Genomic DNA, 18,018 nt, shown 5'->3' with positions numbered 1-18,018 from the left:
CGGGCAAACCTTCAACCGAGCGCTGAAGCGTTGGAGTCATTCTACGTAGCCCCGCTATTGCGAGACCAACTCCCCGCAGCCACCCGTCCCTATTTATACTGCTTGCCCTTGGCTTCTGCCTCTTCTGCTCCCCGAAACTGGATTTCTTCCGAGTTTAACTGATTATTGTATATTTATGAACTATATCCGAGCTTATCGCCATTCAATCCCCGCTTTTCGCCAGCTCGCTTCATCCCATCGAACAACCTCCGCATTCCCCCCATCTACAGCTCCCTTGTTCGGACCCGCTTTCGCTCGACGCACAATGGCAACCGCAGTGGCAAAGCGCCTTGAGGGCAAGACGGTCGTGGTGACTGGTGCTTCCTCTGGAATTGGTCGCAGCACAGCCAAGGAATTCGCGCGCACCTCGCCCAAGAACCTCAAGATCATCGTGACAGCAAGACGCATTGACGCCCTCCAGGAGCTGGCGCAGGAAATCAAAGCGGAAGTCGGCGATGGAGTCAAGACCCTTCCTGTGAAATTGGACATTAGTAACCCAGAGGAGGTCAAGAACTTTGTGCCGTCTCTCCCTGCGGAGTTCCAGGACATCGACGTCTTGGTCAACAACGCGTAAGCCCTGGCCTTGGAACATTAGCTTCGGGACCATGCATCTAACCAGGATCTATAGTGGCCTCGTTAAGGGTGTTGCTCAAGCTCCTGACATTGTCCCTGAAGACATCAACACCATGTTCGCAACCAATGTCACTGGTCTGATCAACCTGACCCAGGCTGTCCTCCCTATTTTCAAGAAGCGAAGTGATGGTGGCCGTGGTGATATCATTAACATTGGAAGCATTGCTGGTCGTGAACCCTACCCCGGTGGTAGCATCTACTGCTCTACCAAGGCCGCGGTCAAGTCATTCACAGAGGCTTTGAGGAAGGAGCTCATCTCCACCCGTATCCGCATCATCGAGATCGACCCCGGTCAGGTTGAAACTGTAAGTAACGATAACTAGGGTGCGTGGAACAGGCTGACAAGATTATTCTAGGAATTCTCTGTTGTTCGCTTCTATGGAGACCAGAAGAAGGCCGACGCGGTTTATTCGTAAGTCAGCCGCATTTTGATGTTAACACAGTGCTAATGAATCCATAGTAACTGCGAACCACTCACACCTGACGACATCGCCGAGGTCATTGTCTTCGCCGCTGGCCGGAGAGAGAACGTTGTGATCGCTGATACTCTGGTCTTCCCAAGCCATCAGGTAAGCCGCATTAGACTTCATCCTCTATATTGAATACGCTGACCAGACACTCTGCAGGCTTCTCCCGGTCACCTGTACAAGAAGCCTTGACAACGAAGCTGGCGAATTTAAATAGTACGCCTGGTAAACAAAAATATTAGACACCGGGTGTATACAAATAGTATAACACAATATACATTAAAGAATACAGCTATATGCCAAAAGATTACATTCCCAAAATAAAATAAAACAAAACAAAAGATACCTAAAGAGACCCCTCAAACCCAAATCTCCCATGCCTGCCAGCCCCAGCACTAAACCTCGCCGCCCCCTTCACACTTTCCTCCTCAACGACCTTAATCCCATGATCATATTCAAACCCTAACGCATCCTCAAAACTTCTCGCATTATACGCCGCGTAGTAACAAGACGCCCGATCCACATTCATACACCCCTGTGGGAAAGTCACAAGCTGCCTCGCAATCCCCATCGCCTCCTCAACCGCCGTCCCCTTCGCAACAACCCGATTCGCAAGCCCCATCGCAAACGCCTCTTTCGCATCCACGGCCCGCCCCGTCAATATCATATCCATTGCACGGCCCAGCCCGACAATAGCCTGTAACCGCACAGTCCCGCCATCGATAAGAGGAACGCCCCACCGCCGACAGAATACTCCGAAGACGGCATCTTCCTCTGCGACTCGCATGTCGGCGAGCAGCGAGAGTTCCAGCCCCCCGGCAACAGCGTACCCGGATACAGCGGCGATGACAGGCTTGGTGATCTGCATTCTGGAGGGGCCCATGGGGCCGATATTGCGTCCCTGAACACGGTCGTGGTGGCTTATTCGGGGACCCGTGTAGCTAGACTGGGACGACGCTGAGCTACCTTCGTTGTTCCCGGGCTTGGAATCATATTTAGCGACTTCGTGGAGGTCGAAGCCAGCGCAGAATGTGCCGTTGGAGCCATGGAAGACACAGACTTTTTGGGTAGAGTCGTTTTCGAATTCGAGGAAAGCGGAGGTCAGCTTTTGGGCTGTCGGGCCATCGACGGCGTTGCGCCGATGCGGGCGGTTGAGGGTTATTGTTGTGATTCCTTCTGGGGTTTTAGTGGCTTGGATTGCTGTTGGTTCTTTGTCGGTGGGGGGTTGATTTGTTGAGCTCATGATGGTGGGTTGTGAATTGATGTTGATGTTTAGTGTTCTCGAGAGTTGTTCAGGTCACTACTCGTAAATCACCAAAGCACAACCACCTAGGTCACCATTATCTTATGATTTGCTACATATCCTCGGCTGATTGTAAGCAGAGGTATCGCCCTCGGCATGATAATTTTATCTGATCAACTGCCTACAACGGGGGACTGTAAATGTTTCAAGCATTGAAGATATTCGTCCATCTACTATATTGTGTTTACATGTCTATGGGACTGGACCACTCATTCCGTTGAATTAAAACCACTTTATAGCCGACCTAGGCGGAATAATAATTCCACCCACATCTCCAGCCAAATTCCCATTCTCTTTACTTCTGCGGGTGAGCGGAAAACGTGCGGGGTAGCTGGCCAATGTACTTCCAGCTGATATTCCGGGGTAGCCGAGCTGTTCCACACAGCGAGTCGGTATTATGTGCGATATAGTTCAAGGTTCCGCGCGGAGTCGGTCATCTTCCCTTTACTCTCCAGGCATCGACCAAATTCAGTTAGACCCCTGGCGATTCGATATAGACCAGGTATAGATCCATGGTGCTGAGACTGAGAGCCTCGGGCCGTGCCTCCATAGCTCCACAAACCTGTTGCTATTTCCGCCGGTAAGACAAACCCCTACGATGAAACTCGACTTTCCGTCCGTCCCTTATTATTAGATCTCCTAGACAGCAATATTTATTTCCCATCGAAATGAGGCCCATCCGGGTATACCATTCCAAATGGCCTCGTCCTCGTCAGCTGTTCTCCGGCAATCGCCATTACGGCCTCCAGCTCCAGATTCGCCAGCCATTGTCTACCGCACCCAGACTTGTCTCGCGCAATCGTGAGCCTCTATTGTACCCCGTGGCCGGAGCCCGATACGCATCAACCGCAAAGCCATCAACCCAACCCACCACCGCCTCATCCAACCAAACCCAACAATCAATCGAAGACCTACTCTCCTCCCTCCCCCTAACCCGCTACCTCCGCAGCAGCACATCCCCCAAATACATCGAATTCCGCCCCTACCGCACCATGCACCCCTCCGCCCAGTCCACCCACCTAGTGACAACATCCCTCCTCTCCAACCCAACCAAACTCCCCACAGACCCAATCTTCTTCCTCACCTCCCCTTCTACCAAAACCAAAACCCAAACCCAGCCTCAAATAATAGCAACAGCCTACCTCTCCACCCACCTCACCGGCCACGCAGGGTACATCCACGGCGGCCTCCCATTCCTGCTCTTCGACGACGTGTTCGCCCGGCTCGCCGCCGAGATATTCCCTAGCCGGGTCGGGATGACCGCGACAATGGGTCTTGATTTCCGGGCCCCTGCTGTGCCGGGGCGGGTTTATGTGTGGCGGGCCTTTGTTGAGAAGAGGGAGAGTGAGAGGAAGGTGTGGGTGCGTGGGGAGATGAGGTGTTTGAGGGAGTTTGGGGTTGGGGAGATGAGTGCTAGAAATGTAGTAGACATTGACGTTGACGTTGCAGGGGGTGATGGGGATGGGGTTAGTGTTGAGGAGAGGGAGGGTGTGCTTGTTGCTGAGGCGAGGGCGTTGTTTGTTGAGCCTAGGCGGGTGGAGGTATGTATAAGTTTTGTCTATTTTTACTACCCCCTATTAATTTGGGCTTGGTCAGGATGCTAATTGGTTTTCTTTCTAGGGGATGGTGCCGTTGTATCCGAACTGAAGTGACAAGTGATGGGAGTTTTCTTATAGATATAGATAGTATAGATATAGAAATTCGATAGAGAGAAGACAACTTGATTATACTTTATTACCTGTCTGAAAACGCTACAAAGTACTCGGTCTGTACTGACCTGTTAGAGTCTACGGAACTGTATCCCACAAACCTAATGCATCATAACCCACCGTTAGATAACTACTTGGAGTTCAAAGTCCACGGACCTGCAATGCTACATCACAGGACAAGTCTGATGGTCTCAGTGACCGGCTGGGTCAATGATCAGCTGTCGGTCACTCTCGCCTCAAAAACACCTGCTCGTCAGCAAGACGTCCAAACCTTGCAGTACTCATTAGTCCAAGTTTCAGGTAGCACAGACCGCCGTCTGATGCGGAGCGCGGGGCACGGAGTATAGGCCGCGACATTTGACAGAATGACGGCACGCCGCAGATAAACATGAAGGAAAAAAAGAAAAAAATCGCACGGCGATCCGTTACACGATCAAGATCTGACATCAGAACATCTCCTCGGCATTATTGGCGAATCTGATAAGCCACGAATCGAGCTAGTCCTTCAAAGCCAGATAAGAAATCTAATAGAAATGCGGGTTGCACGACGGCGCCCACATCGCTTTTCTTCTCCGTTCTGAGGTGGCTTGTCATACGCGTGCCTTGTGTCCATGTCGCACATCCAGTCTGCCGGGCTCGACATTGCCAGATTCAGGGCGGATGGGTCGCCGAAGGCGCGTTGTGAGGCTTGAGGCTTATGCAAGGCGGAGTATAAAGTTGAAGGTTGGCGGTAATTAAGTTTGCCGTGCTCGGACGGCGGCTTTATCAGAGTCGGAAAATGCAGGAGCCTGGAATGAAGGTTAATAATATCAAGGATCTGAGTGGCAAGCTCTGGCAGACTGAGCTGCGTAGATGGCTGGACATCTCATTTTGCAGTTTTCACGTAGCATGCAGTGTCGACCTTCGCCAATTGCGGGTGCGCATGTTGGAGAAAGACTCATAGGAGGCCGTTGAAAAGAGGGCCCATCTTCCCGTGATCGTCGGCTGGCCCAAGGAAGAGTTGGAGGTGGCCTCCGGCGGGACGACGCATTGGACTCATTGAATGCGAGAGTACGGAGCAAGAGAGAGGCGATCAGCTTATTATTACTGTCGCATCGACAAGGGTTGGCCGTTCTGATTGTCCGTGGAAGGATGAGCCTTTCCTTCATGGCCTATATCTCATTGACTAAGGGCCAATCTTGATTATGCAAAGTGGAGGCGTGGGGAACAGCCCTGGCGGCTTGGCGCTGAGTTGCTCTATCTCCAACAGCCGTTGTCACAGAAGAGCACGGAAGAACCTCTGAGGAAGAAGGGGAATTTGTGATGTCAGTTCTGGCTTTCCCATACTTCATACTTGAGTCGTCGTCACCTCAGAGGGTAGCCGCCCCGCGAGCCTCACTTTTCGCCGTAAATAATGAGACGTGTAGAATCCTAGGGCGATATTTCTCCGACCGCTGGTCTCCACGGCCAAGCTCCTCCCGAGGAGCCGAAAGTATGGCCAGAATGCGAGAAGATGAATGGTCCATGTCACACAACCTCCTCCAATGGCTGCTGGCACCGTGTGATTGCTGCGCCGATGATGAAAGTCATCAAGACGGCGTCTACTCATCACTTTCGGCATTTCTGCAGCGGTTGCATGTGTGCCTGAGCGACGAGCAATCCAGCAGGGTTGATGCTGAATGCGTACCCAATTGTTTGGCAGTCGAGAGCATCTGGCCCTGGTTTGAGGCACGGAGTGGCCGGCCGACGGACATGAACGCGTCGTCGCAATTAATGTACATTGGGTTTAATTTATTCGCATCGACCGCGACGGTGATTGGACGGGCGAGGCTGATAATGTTGGAAAATGATCATACTGTCGCTCGGCACCTTGAAGTTAGGAAGCCCGGAGGCTGGAGAGCGAATGGATGAAGGGATGATCGTGGAATTGGATGGCCCCTTTTTCTGGCTAGATCTGCGGCCGTATTTATTTTCCCCCATTAATGCCACACACCGAGGCGCTGAGCTTCACCTCATGGCGACGCGACCGGGCAAAGCATCAGTTTGAATTCGCGATCCAAAAGACAAGATTCTGGAGATGGTCCATATTTTTAGCCAATTAGTCTAGCTTGCTGGCCCCCATTCAGCGACTGTGATTCTGTGTTTGAACTCTCTCTTAATCATCATCCCCTTTCCCCTCCCCGTCCCAATTCTCCACTTGCTCCTCTCCCTCTCCCTTTGCTCTCATCTCCTGATCATTTATTCCATCCGTTTTTCTCGAACAACTCGCTCGAGCTCAGTCGTCGCTGTCCTGAAGTGTTCTGGGATCGCAGACCTTGCATAGTCCGACCAGGAAGCCAAGCCATCTGCCTCCAGCTCGCCTGCAATTCCGCCTCTGGGAGCGTTCCACGAACCCCCCTGATCCTCTCATCGACCCCCGTCTGGCTTCTTTAAGCTTGGCCTAGTCACTGGACCCGCCGTTGCTGTGGCCTGCCTCTTAGGCGCATCCTGCTTTCGCGCGAAACTCCCGACCTGCTGGGCCCCGACTCTCGACCCTTTCTGCAAAAGAAAATTGTGTTGCTCCCTCGACCCGCTGTCACTGCCCAGATAGCTTCGATCATTATCGGTTCTCTTCCCACTCAGGTAGATCCTTGAGCAAAATCCTTCAGAATGGCTTCAAAGGTATGGTGCTTCTTTATCCGTTCAATCGCCCCCTCGCCCGTGCTTCGTCTCCTTGCCCCCTTCCGGCGCCCGGTTCGCCCAACGTCATCATGGAATGAAACCATCATCCCCGGACCGAAACGAGTCATGACTCACATCCATTGCTTTATAACAGTTTCTGCGAGAATACAAACTAGTCGTTGTCGGTGGTGGTGGTGTCGGAAAGTCATGCTTGACGATCCAATTGATCCAGAGTCACTTCGTGGATGAATATGACCCAACAATTGAAGGTTCGCTTGTCACCTTGGATAATCATACCAGATTTGTCGCTCATCGTGGCCTTTCACACAACAGATTCGTACCGCAAGCAGTGCGTCGTCGATGACGAGGTGGCTCTACTGGACGTCCTAGATACCGCTGGTCAGGAAGAATACTCAGCCATGCGCGAACAATATATGCGAACGGGAGAAGGCTTCCTCCTAGTCTACTCCATCACATCGCGCCAATCTTTCGAAGAAATCATGACGTTCCAGCAACAAATTCTGCGTGTGAAGGACAAGGACTATTTCCCCATTATTGTCGTCGGCAACAAGTGCGATCTCGAGAAGGAACGAGTGGTCTCAGAACAAGGTGGGCTTCCGCCACATGCGCCGGTTCCAGCCCAATGTTTGCTAACGTTTCCATCTTCTCACAGAGGGCGAGGCTCTTGCTCGTCAATTCGGTTGCGCGTTCATTGAAACCTCTGCAAAGTCCCGCATTAATGTTGAAAACGCCTTCTACGAACTTGTGCGTGAGATTCGTCGTTACAACAAGGAGATGTCCTCCTACCCATCCGGCTCAGGTGCTTTCGGATCCCGCGCCCCTGACAGCAAGATGGACGTGAGCGAGCCCGGCGAGCGCTCCGGCTGCTGTGGAAAGTGTATTGTTATGTAATTGGTAGGGTTTGGGTTCAAAAGGATGCAGGCACGCAAGTTGAGAGACGAAAGGAATTATTCCCCATAGATCGGAACCCCCAGCTGAAGAGAGATGAGCGACAGCCAAAAACCAAAAAACATAAAGAACGACCCTCCAACCATATTTATGGGGGCTGCGGAATGTGACTGTTTCCCCCTCATTATACCATACGAAGCTCGCTATCAAACGATATCCGCTTTCACCAATCATCCATCACGCTGTCATCTTCACGAATGTTCGATTCCCCCTCTGTTTCTCTGTTTGGTATATCTGTTTTATATTTATCATTTTTTTGGTCTGGAAAGATTTAGTTTTGATGATACCTCGCTGGAGTGCGAGGAATAGGCGTGCCAATAGATTTGTGCCATTACTCCGTGTGTACGTACATGCTATTGTCGCAGGTTGCATCTGGGATTCCAGGACTGTTCTGCTGCTCTTATCATACTACCATTATACATCTGGCATCCCAGGCTATGTGCATCATCCCATCTCCTCGTTGTTTCGAGCTTTTCAATTATCGTGGTTTGCATATTCATTGTTTCGTCGGCCATCTACGACCATCTTGAATGCTGCCTATTGTTTCATCTAGGTATTTTGGTTTCCTCAAGCTACCTGTATCAGTTACTACATGCTCTCGCCGCGTGATATCGTGTTGAGAAGCGACGATTAATCAAAGGTACCTACGCTCGTATTCCATGGCTCTCGTGTTCTTAAGCTCTCTTAGCTCGACCGGAGAATCAACACCGGTTGGACCATACTCATCCATATCCATGATATTTATCACCAATCTAAACCCATTAACTTAACTAGTCCAATGGAAAGAACACCAGATTGTCAGAGATCAGATTATCGAAATTGTATTACAGAAACTGCGGTGGCGCAACCCAAGGAAGTCTACTTAGATCTTATTCTCAACGCAATCTAGCTCATAACCAACCAACCAACAGCCTGGGAAGAACATCTATTTCGCCTCATCATCAGACGGGGAATCCAACTCATCTTCTCTATCCACCTTCGTCCCTTGCACATTCTGCTCGACCTCCGGAATAAGCGAATCCAAAAGCTCCTTATCCGTCCCCACAAGCGTAACCGTATTCCGCTTCTTCTGCCACCGTGGATAACTTCCCACCTTGATTCCCCTATCCTCCGTCCTCCCCGCCAGATCCGTAAGATACGGCGCAACGGCACTCTCCGGAAGCGGCGTGCTAAACAAATACCGATAGATACCCTTGCCCTCGGGGTTCACCAGTCTAGGAAGCAGCGAAGGTCGAAGATGTTCGAGGAGGCGCTCGAAAAGCCGCGGCACGCCGGGCAGGATGTGGATGTTGCCGTTAACGATGGCGATGGGCACCCACATGTCGTCTGCGACGAAGACAGCCTGCTGCACGAGCGGGACTGTTTCGTCGTGCGGGATCTCCACCATGCGCAATTTGGCCGTGAGGGCTGGGGACGGGGTGTCCCAGTCGAAGGCGGGTTGGAAGGGGTGGGGTTTTGAGAGGGCCTTCATGCGTTCAAAGGCAGGTTGGTGCAGTTTGAGGTTGATGTTGAAGGCTTTGGCGATGGAGGAGTAGGTTATGTCGTCGTGGCTGTTTTGGTGTTAGCTTTTTGCTTGTATAGTTAGGTGAAAAGGAGTAGGGGTGCGCACGTTGGGCCAATGCCACCGCTGGTCACGACAAAGTCGTAATTGGTGCTCATGCGGCGAACGGCTTCCTTGATCTCGCCTTCGTCGTCAGCGATGACTTCCACGCGCTTGAGCTGGATTCCGAGCGAGAAGCAGTATCTCGCGAAGAAAGCGGAGTTTGTGTCGACGGTCTATAGGGCGAATTCATAAGTCAGACTCTGCGTTTCAACTTGGATGGATTCAATATGTATAACCAACCTTCCCGCCGAGGACCTCATCGCCAATGATCAGACATGCTGCCGTGTGTATCGTCTTGCCGGTACCGGGGACGGATGATGTCATTTTCTGGGAGAGCACACGCGACGGAGACAAGGGAGACGGGGAAGCGAAGGACGCTGGTTGGCGAGTAAAGGGCGGTCGGTATAAATGTCGGGTGAGCTGAGTGAGTCGAGCGAACATGGAGAGATGATTGAAGAGAGATGAAGAGTAGAACAGGAACAGGGGCGGGCGAAGAAAGCGAAGTTGGGGTTGAGTTCTCGCCGCAAGGTGGGGTGCCTGAACGACGTGATCGAACTCCGCGTCTGTCACCAACCCAACGTTAACCGTTCTATTCCATTTCTGTCATCGGAGCCACGATATACTACTAGCTGGAGAAGCTTGTACATCTAGAGAATTTCAAGTGTCGCGTCGCTCTCATCTCGATATCCCATAGAGACAGCATGGTGAGTGACTGACTGCCCCGCACCGCTGTAACATGAATCGGAATATTTGCTGACGACGAGCCATCCGCGCTGTAGTCGTCAGAGCGATTATACGCCTTCTCTCCGGAGACCAAAGAGAAGCTGCGTAAATTCCGCCTGGGAACGTCGCGGGCTAAGGAACCGCAGGCCTTGATTTGTAGGTTCTCATTCACCAAAATCTGTCCCAAAATCCAATCGGAGAATATACTATCTCGCCACTATACAATCATTTAGCATGGAATATACAAACTGACAATCGCCACCAGACATTGTCGACACAAAAAGCCAAGAAATCCGAGCTGAAGATGGCGAGGTCTACTCCAAGATGGAAGATCTAGCCGACGAGCTTCCAGAGTCGTCTCCCCGATTCATCCTCCTCAGTTATCCTCTCACCCTGGTATGTATACTTGATCTCGAGTCAAGTGCTGCCGATGTCCATACTAACTAGCCGCAGGGTTCTGGTCGTCTTTCCGTCCCCTACGTCATGCTTTACTACCTACCTGAAAACTGCAACCCATCCCAGCGGATGATGTATGCTGGTGCCGTGGAGCTGATGCGGAACACAGCGGAGGTCAATCGTGTGATCGAGGTTGAGAGCGACGAGGATATTCTATCCATCGAATCGAAGCTACAGAGCGAGGATTGATCAGCTTGGAAGCACCAATGGGAGGGTAGAAGTATGCAGCTGTATTTGGTTGGATTTGGAATCGAATGAAGCTGATGCGGGTTTGGCGCTGCGATTTAACTGACCACTATGCTGGTCATTCTGACATTCCCATACTTAAAACAAAATAACTGTTCTTAACACACTGACTAAAAGAAAAAGGGAGCCATCTGATTTGTAGCTATGCCCCAGTGTCGGTCAAACCCACTAGCCAGTGCTAGGTTGGTGACTAGCAAAATGGGTTGATATCGACTCGATAAAAAGGCTTTCGACGGTCACAAAGTGAGCGTCTATCCAAATGGCAGCAAGTGCAGGAAATATAAACTTTTCGCTTAATAGGGATATAAAGATGCACATAAAGCATGGTGTCAACTGCTGACACTGCTCTGCGAATCAATCAGTAGAACGGGTCACGAAGTGCAGAGATTCTGTTAAGATGTGATTTAACTAGAGCAATTCATCTAGGAATGAGAGAGCTATGCAGTTCTTTTGAATGGGCAGTGGCTTCTCCTATACATACGGACGTTATTGGCACTATGACGTCTAAGTTGATATAGACAGAAAGATATATTTCCGTTTTGACAGTACGAAGTATAGATAACTTAGGGTCGCGGTTGCAGGAATGTAGCTCTGACATGATTCTAGAATTTCTTGCAACACAGTCATATCTCCCCTGTACTTGCTACCCAATTCATAGTCGGGGCACAAGTGAATTAGCCCTACATACCTGCAACTGTTATTCAGTGTCCCAGTTGGTTACAATATCGCCTGCAGACCCCTGCTCCTGCTGATACTGGTGGCAAGCTACTGATGTCATATCCTTCGGAAAAGCTCCGCGTCCGCGAAGTTGGGCATGGTTGGCGTCTCGAGGCTTGTGACTTTTATAAGCGCCAGGTACACTGGCTCTCCCCTTGTCTCAAAGTGCTGGGCGTGATGTAGAGATAGGGAATTGACTTTGGTGTGCTTTCCTATAGTACCGTACATGTCTAGCTCATTGGCAGGTAGGCATTGGGTATAGAGATCTGAGGCAGCACCAACGGATAAATGTCGGATGTGGATGTAACCGCCTTACGGGGTTGTTTCCTGATGAGAATGATAAGATATACTACCTGATTTACAAACGGCATGAGTATCAGTGCATCGGTGTTTCAGACGGGCCGAGGAACGAACCGTTATTAATAAGAGAAAATAAAAAGAAAAAGAAAAAGAAAAAGAAACAGGAGGATTGTCCCGTGTGAAATTGAAGTGGACAAGAATGGCCCAAATCAAATCTCAAACCTAAAATTCGAGACAGCCAAACTTTGCTCTGACAGCTGGTACAAGTGTGTTACCGGGACCCCACAGGGGATCGGAGGCCAGTCCAGGTTGGCTTTGTCTAGAACCGAATAGGAAGGACCTTGCCGTCCCACAGGGCCCGTGGTGTGGTGCTGACCCCTGCCAATAGGAACAATAATCATTGTCATTATAAGGCCCTTCGGTCCGGTGCCAGGCGGTCGTTGCTTTGTGTCGCTGGCCTGTGATTGGGGTCCAGCTTAATAGGGGAGTTTCGTCGAAGGATGAGTTTACCCTATCCCATACGCTGCTTGAGCCCCTTCATGCTCCCTTGGAATGCGACGCTGGACTCTGGATTCGGAAGTATATTTGCCGTTGGTTACGCCTTGTCGCCTTGCCCCATCGCATACCTTAAATCAAAATGACACTGGAGCAGCGATTTTCGTTCGCACTGACCAGCGCTTCGTCTCGGGAACCCCACTGGTGGGGACAAGAGTTAGATGGCGATGGGATGAACTGTCTTACCCCTGTCGCTGGGCCCAGCGCCAGGTTGACGAACTCTTGTGATGACGAATAGGCAGTTATCATCGCCCAAGTGGCGATGCTCAAAGTTAAAACACCCCCAGCATGGAAACACCTCGGTAGATCGAGGGTGAGGAGATGCCGCGATGGTCTGACCACGATTCATGAATCATTGGTGGTTGTACCGCCCGTCGACATCACTGTTTCAGGCGATTGATCTGGCCTCGCACACGATTTGTGACAACCGGTGGAGAGGTGCAGCCACAACAGCTTTGTATCCGAACACCGGTGTAGACTGGATGCACTGCCTGCTAGAAGGGTAGTAGTAGTAGTATAGGTATCCTGCATTCTTAATTGACAACGCTGACTCGGAGCTCGGCTTGGATGACCATGTATGTACTTTATTCGGTTGTATTTTGACAGCTGGCATGAATTGGGCTTCTAACCTTCGACGGGACTTCGACGTTCAATTTCTCCGGATCGTTTATCAAGCCCTTAGACCGTGAATCTGCAGAGAGGGTGCATGAAGCCGTTTCCTCGTGTCTTCTGATTGCGTGACAAGACACCGTCATCCGTCCGCCGGCGGCTTCCTGTCGTGCATCGTGCATTGGGCTAAACCCAACACGATTGCGCCAGAGGAATGGGCTGCGTTTCAGCCAGCAATTCGCCCAGGGCCCCAGCCTGTTCGTGGTTCCACTGATGGTTCATGGAAGATGACAATGTTGATCTCGATTGGCAAACTGGATGGAGGAAGCAAAAAGAAATTGCAACGGGCGTCGAGCACAATCATCGGATCTTGTCAGCTTCAGGCTTCAGCGTATAAAGGAACTGTTCTGTATGGTCGCGACTCGCCGAGTGACAGGGATGTCGGGGATCGTCTGATTTCAAGACGACTGGGCGGGGATGAGACCCTGCAAGCGAAAAGGAACAACTGCATTCAACACTGCTGTGTACTTCCTAGTTCTGAATAGCTTCATGCTCGCTGACAGGGGTAGAGAGCAGGCGCGGATACGGATACAATTGATTTGTTGGGAACGCCAGTCGGAATAATCGCATTATCTCCGTGTACCAGAGCAGTGCGGACTGTTCACTGTGGGCTGGACTGTGGAGGGACAACCCGAGGGATAGGGTTCCTACTTCTTTCTGCTTGGATCTGGCGGATCGCAGAGGCAGAGCCAGACCCAGCAGACAAGGCCACAGAACCGCCCGGCTGGACTGGACGTGGACGCGAGAAGGTCCTGCCGGTTCGAGAAGCAGAGCCGATGCTAGAAAGTGACTAGAGGGCGTCCTTTTGCTTTTTCCCCCGCCGATGCCTGAAGTGGAAATACCCAACTTTACAGTACCATCCAGTACCAGCCAATACCGCCGGTTACAAGAGTGGGTTCCATGATGGCTCTCCAACCCCAGCTTCCAATGCCTCCTTCTAAACTCTGTTGGCTTCTATTTATCGCTCGGCTCCCGCTGCTCGCGGTGAGACTGTGAATCTTCGTTTCTTCACTCGCCGTCTGCACTGTCGACTCCCAGCTGCCTCTCGGCTGCTGCCACGACAATCCTCCATCCCCATCCTCACTCTTACGCCTTTTGCCTCTCACCTCTAACAGGCTCCCAACTGGATTCAAAGCCCAGCTCCACTGTTCAGGTCTGACCGCCGCTCGACCAATCACCCGTGCTGGTTCCCTGCCTGCTGCGTTGCGGGTCTTCTGGTGTGGCCCTTTTTCTCGCTCACCGTCCGTCCGCCTGCTCGGGTCTGTCTCCCAACTGTCTGGTTCTGGTACACAACAACCCCGTGCGACCTGCCACTTCGCCTGCACTCGACCTGTGCGTCTTCAACTGATTTAACCCGCCTCTGCGACACTTGCCATCTGTCGCTATCTTTTGTGAATTGTTCTTCTGGGTCCGACCGTGGTAGATCGTGGTTTTGCATTTTGTCGACGGGCGCTCGCTATGGTAGCAGTCTAGCTTACACACTCCTGCGAACGATTATTTGGCGAACCACCAAGAGGACTTTCCCGGTTCACCATTCACGACCCATTGATTCCTCTCGACTCATCAGCAACACAACATCCGCAATATGTCGACTCCCGGTTCTCAATCCGAGGACAAGCAGGATGGCTTGTCCAAGGTGATTAGCCGCATGCGAACCGTCTTGAGGAGAACGTCGTCGACCAAGTCGTCTCCAAAGGCCACAAAGGAAACGATTGCCCCGGCTCAGCCTGAGTCTAGCAAAGAACCTGCGTATGGCTTTCACATTTTCTTTTTTTTTTTTTTTTTTTTTTGTTGCCGTGAACTGACTTGTATAGTTCGCAACCTGAGCCCAAGGCCAAGCCCACCACCGAACCCGCCCCTGAACCGACCTCGTTTTCCAACTGGGGTGCACTCCAGGAGGAGAAAGCCCGCGTTTTATTCGCCAAGTATGGATTGACCCTGGAACCTGGAGAGTGGAAGGCGGCAACCGACGTGCCCGTTCAGCGTGTCACCAAGACCATCCGCATGCGCGTCCGCCGTACCTGCCACCGCTGCCAGACCACATTCGGCCCCGACAAGGTCTGCGTCAACTGCCAGCACGTCCGTTGCAAGAAGTGCCCGCGTCACCCTGCAGCGAAGTCCAAGGACCAGAAAGACCGGACCGAGACCGCGCTCCAGACCATCGTCGCTCAGAAGAGCCAGCCTGTGCAACCCAAGCCGAAAGAACACAAGCTGACGCTCCCCTCGCGAACCGGCGGCCAGGATCTCATCCGCAGGCCTGCCCGGCAGCGAGTGCGACGGACTTGTCACCGCTGCAATACGATATTTGCTCCCCACGCGACTGAATGCGCCAGCTGCAAGCATATTCGGTGCAAGATTTGTCCTCGTGATCCGTACGTCTTCACTTGGAATTACCCCAAAGCTGAATCTACATAGAAATTTGGCTAACATTTACGCAGACCTAAACTGGACAAATATCCCGATGGCTATCCCGGCGATGCAGAACCGCCGTTCCAGCCACCTCCACGGACTTGGAAAAAACCGCGTCAACGGGTGCGGTACATCTGCCACCAGTGCGATACTATCTACCGGTCGGGCGAGAAGACCTGTTCCAGTTGTGGACAGGAGAAGTGTGCTGAAACCAAACGAGACCCGTAGGTTGCCCCCTGCACCCCATCCACATGGTCCATGTCCATGATTTGTGTGACTAACATGCCACAGGCCCAAAAAACAGAAGCCGGAGCCAGACCCCGAGATAGTGCGACGAGTGGAGGAGAGGCTGGCTAGCATTAGAGTTAGTGGAGCAGATTAACAGCAAAGCCGCCTTTTTCGAGAGACCCGCTGGCTTCATGCGGACTGCACAGTTAAGGAATTGATTTTGTTGATATTTTGATACCGATGGAGCGAGCGGAGCGTCTCCCTAGCATGATAATGACTCGAATTTGACAGTAGCAGGCTAGCAGCCGTTGGCACTGCACTTTTCTCCCCTAACTTGTAAATTCAGATACACAGTAAACATGACAGATACTGAACGCCTGGAAGAAGGCAAACCTTATCCAACGCCCTTCCCTACGCTAAACATGCATCGTACTTCAAAAAGTTTAAAGACCCTCTCTCAAGCAAGGTTCGCCACTGCAAGGCTTTCCCCAAATCGATCTATCACACGTCACCCAACGGTTTTTACACATACCATTCCCAAAAACTTTAATAACACTTACGGAATGCGTCGAGCTCGACCCGCTGTACCAAGTTTGGTTTCCAACGGTCCGGCCAAAAAATAAAATAAAATACCTGGACCACTGTAGGCGGGTAGGTGGTCTGAGAGCGCGAGTCAGTGGCCGTCCACATCCCTGGGAGTGTATTGCCAGGCCATGACATAACATGACATGACTGACAGGCCGACACTGACACTGACAGACACTGACAGGCTTGGCAGCCCCCGATTGGGAACCACAGCCCCGCTTGGAATGGATGCCAAGTTTGCCCACCCCACGGGCCTTCCGCTATTTTGCTGCGGTCTCGGTTCTTTTGTGTTTGGATTTTGGGGTTTATGTCTGTTCATAAAGAACACAAATAAGAATACTACTGTACGGAGTACGGAGTATGGACTATGGAAGAGTAAGACCGCCACCAAGAATGCTTATGCTTATTCGTTATTAGGTATTTTCGTGATTTTACTTTTTTTCAGCCATTCATAAAAAACATAGTTAACTGTAACAGAGGGATAACTATATCCATTCCATAATTAGAGCACTCTATTTAGGGAGCCCAACCATGAGGGAAGGGAGGCGGGCCGCTCCCTTACTTACGGGCCTTGAACTCTATCAAAGTCAAAATTGGAATGAGACGGTTAAGGAAGGAGACCGCTTGAGTAAAGGATGTAACTTTGAAGAAGAATGTAAAGCTCGGTAGTTGGCCGAGGTCTGGAATGCGTGCGTGGCATGGCATAGTCTTGATTATTGAAAATGAACAGCGCGCTACCCGTCGACCAAGAAATGAAGAAATGAACAAGGGAAAAATAGAGGATCTCCGGCGCAGCGATTCGTTTCCCTTTTTGCAGAATTGGGCCAATAGCATGTCCAAGCGTTTCGATAATTCATATTAAAGTAGTACCGAGGTTGGCCCGCTGGCCCGTTAGAAAAAAGAATTAAGGTGGAAGGAAGTGGATAAAAAAAAAAGGAAAAAACGGTTCCTAGTTTCTTTGGCCCCAGAGTGGGCTGAATTACTCTGTATTGTCACTTGTCAGATCTAGCAGAAGGACTATCGAGTATCGACATTAATTTCCACGACTAAGGGGATTGACAGCTCTGGGCTATTTCTGAATCATTATTCTTGAATAATAAGGCACACGCTCTGGGTAGGAGCCTGCTACGATCAACGGGATGATCTGATCCTGGTCTATCCTTCGAGACTTGGATTCAACAAGCCATAAGCGCGGAAATGCACCCGGTAGGGCGGGCTGAAATAAAAGGTGGATATCAATTATCGATCCATGTCCCTTCCCGCAGCCCGCACGGAGGTTTCTTTCTGCTTGGGGAACTGACGCCGGGAAATGGGCAGAGAGAAGTACCAAGGAGAGACTCGACCTGAGGCAGGATGCGCCTGCAGGATTTAATCCGACGCCGTTATCTGTCATATCGACGCAGATTGGCTGGAAGCGAAGAATCTCATGCAATGGCCGTCGGTAGTGGCATTGGCAGGCAGTTGGCCCCCGAGGATGATCTTCATTGCATATGGATTTAGATTCAGGGTTGAATCAGCGCTGGTGATATGAGTGTGTTCTCGGGTAACGAGTTGGTGGTAGTTGGCCTGGTGGCGTGGTGCTCGTCCAGTTCCGGCTCCCGAGTTGCGGGTTGTGGGTTGTAAAACTGTAATGTGAACAGACCACCGAGGCGGAGCCGGCGAGGACACGGACATTCTCCTTTTTCTGGGCCTACTGCTCAGCTAGGAAAGAGTCGTGGGCGGCGCCAACGGCCATACCATCCAGTTGGTGACTGTGAGCTGTGAGCT

General features: G+C 51.3%; 8 protein-coding genes across 8 annotated transcripts; 5 read left to right on the top strand and 3 right to left on the bottom strand.

Moving 5' to 3' along the window:
- Positions 1-175: 175 nt before the first annotated feature.
- Positions 176-1,331, top strand: APUU_11964A (oxidoreductase, short chain dehydrogenase/reductase family; the record flags this gene model as incomplete). The annotated part of the gene is made up of 5 exons (XM_041698112.1): positions 176-609; positions 668-977; positions 1,029-1,084; positions 1,133-1,241; positions 1,299-1,331. The coding sequence occupies 5 exons, from the start codon at positions 176-178 to the stop codon at positions 1,329-1,331; spliced, it is 942 nt and encodes a 313-aa protein (XP_041551330.1).
- Positions 1,332-1,485: 154 nt separating this feature from the next.
- APUU_11963S (enoyl-CoA hydratase/isomerase family protein) lies at positions 1,486-2,382 on the bottom strand (the record flags this gene model as incomplete). Its single annotated transcript, XM_041698111.1, has 1 exon — positions 1,486-2,382. One exon carries the CDS (start codon positions 2,380-2,382, stop codon positions 1,486-1,488), a length of 897 nt encoding a protein of 298 aa, XP_041551329.1.
- A 572-nt stretch (positions 2,383-2,954) lies between these two features.
- APUU_11962A (PaaI family thioesterase) lies at positions 2,955-4,089 on the top strand (the record flags this gene model as incomplete). The annotated part of the gene is made up of 3 exons (XM_041698110.1): positions 2,955-3,022; positions 3,086-3,983; positions 4,063-4,089. The coding sequence occupies 3 exons, from the start codon at positions 2,955-2,957 to the stop codon at positions 4,087-4,089; spliced, it is 993 nt and encodes a 330-aa protein (XP_041551328.1).
- A 2,690-nt stretch (positions 4,090-6,779) lies between these two features.
- On the top strand, positions 6,780-7,703 carry RAS1 (Ras family protein; the record flags this gene model as incomplete). The annotated part of the gene is made up of 4 exons (XM_041698109.1): positions 6,780-6,791; positions 6,946-7,060; positions 7,125-7,400; positions 7,465-7,703. 4 exons carry the CDS (start codon positions 6,780-6,782, stop codon positions 7,701-7,703), a joined length of 642 nt encoding a protein of 213 aa, XP_041551327.1.
- A 982-nt stretch (positions 7,704-8,685) lies between these two features.
- APUU_11960S (flavin adenine dinucleotide pyrophosphatase) lies at positions 8,686-9,804 on the bottom strand (the record flags this gene model as incomplete). Its single annotated transcript, XM_041698108.1, has 3 exons — positions 8,686-9,310; positions 9,370-9,536; positions 9,604-9,804. The coding sequence occupies 3 exons, from the start codon at positions 9,802-9,804 to the stop codon at positions 8,686-8,688; spliced, it is 993 nt and encodes a 330-aa protein (XP_041551326.1).
- A 260-nt stretch (positions 9,805-10,064) lies between these two features.
- On the top strand, positions 10,065-10,731 carry APUU_11959A (GMF family protein; the record flags this gene model as incomplete). Its single annotated transcript, XM_041698106.1, has 4 exons — positions 10,065-10,067; positions 10,143-10,242; positions 10,352-10,482; positions 10,540-10,731. The coding sequence occupies 4 exons, from the start codon at positions 10,065-10,067 to the stop codon at positions 10,729-10,731; spliced, it is 426 nt and encodes a 141-aa protein (XP_041551325.1).
- A 3,883-nt stretch (positions 10,732-14,614) lies between these two features.
- Positions 14,615-15,820, top strand: APUU_11958A (uncharacterized protein; the record flags this gene model as incomplete). The annotated part of the gene is made up of 4 exons (XM_041698105.1): positions 14,615-14,778; positions 14,844-15,401; positions 15,468-15,662; positions 15,730-15,820. 4 exons carry the CDS (start codon positions 14,615-14,617, stop codon positions 15,818-15,820), a joined length of 1,008 nt encoding a protein of 335 aa, XP_041551324.1.
- Positions 15,821-17,320: 1,500 nt separating this feature from the next.
- APUU_11957S (uncharacterized protein) lies at positions 17,321-17,644 on the bottom strand (the record flags this gene model as incomplete). The annotated part of the gene is made up of 1 exon (XM_041698104.1): positions 17,321-17,644. One exon carries the CDS (start codon positions 17,642-17,644, stop codon positions 17,321-17,323), a length of 324 nt encoding a protein of 107 aa, XP_041551323.1.
- Positions 17,645-18,018: the final 374 nt, after the last annotated feature.

This window comes from Aspergillus puulaauensis, chromosome 1 (genome assembly GCF_016861865.1).
Source record: "Aspergillus puulaauensis MK2 DNA, chromosome 1, nearly complete sequence".
Lineage (NCBI taxonomy): Eukaryota > Fungi > Ascomycota > Eurotiomycetes > Eurotiales > Aspergillaceae > Aspergillus > Aspergillus puulaauensis.
Note: the sequence above shows the minus strand (reverse complement) of the source record. Positions and strands in the feature narration are given on the sequence as shown.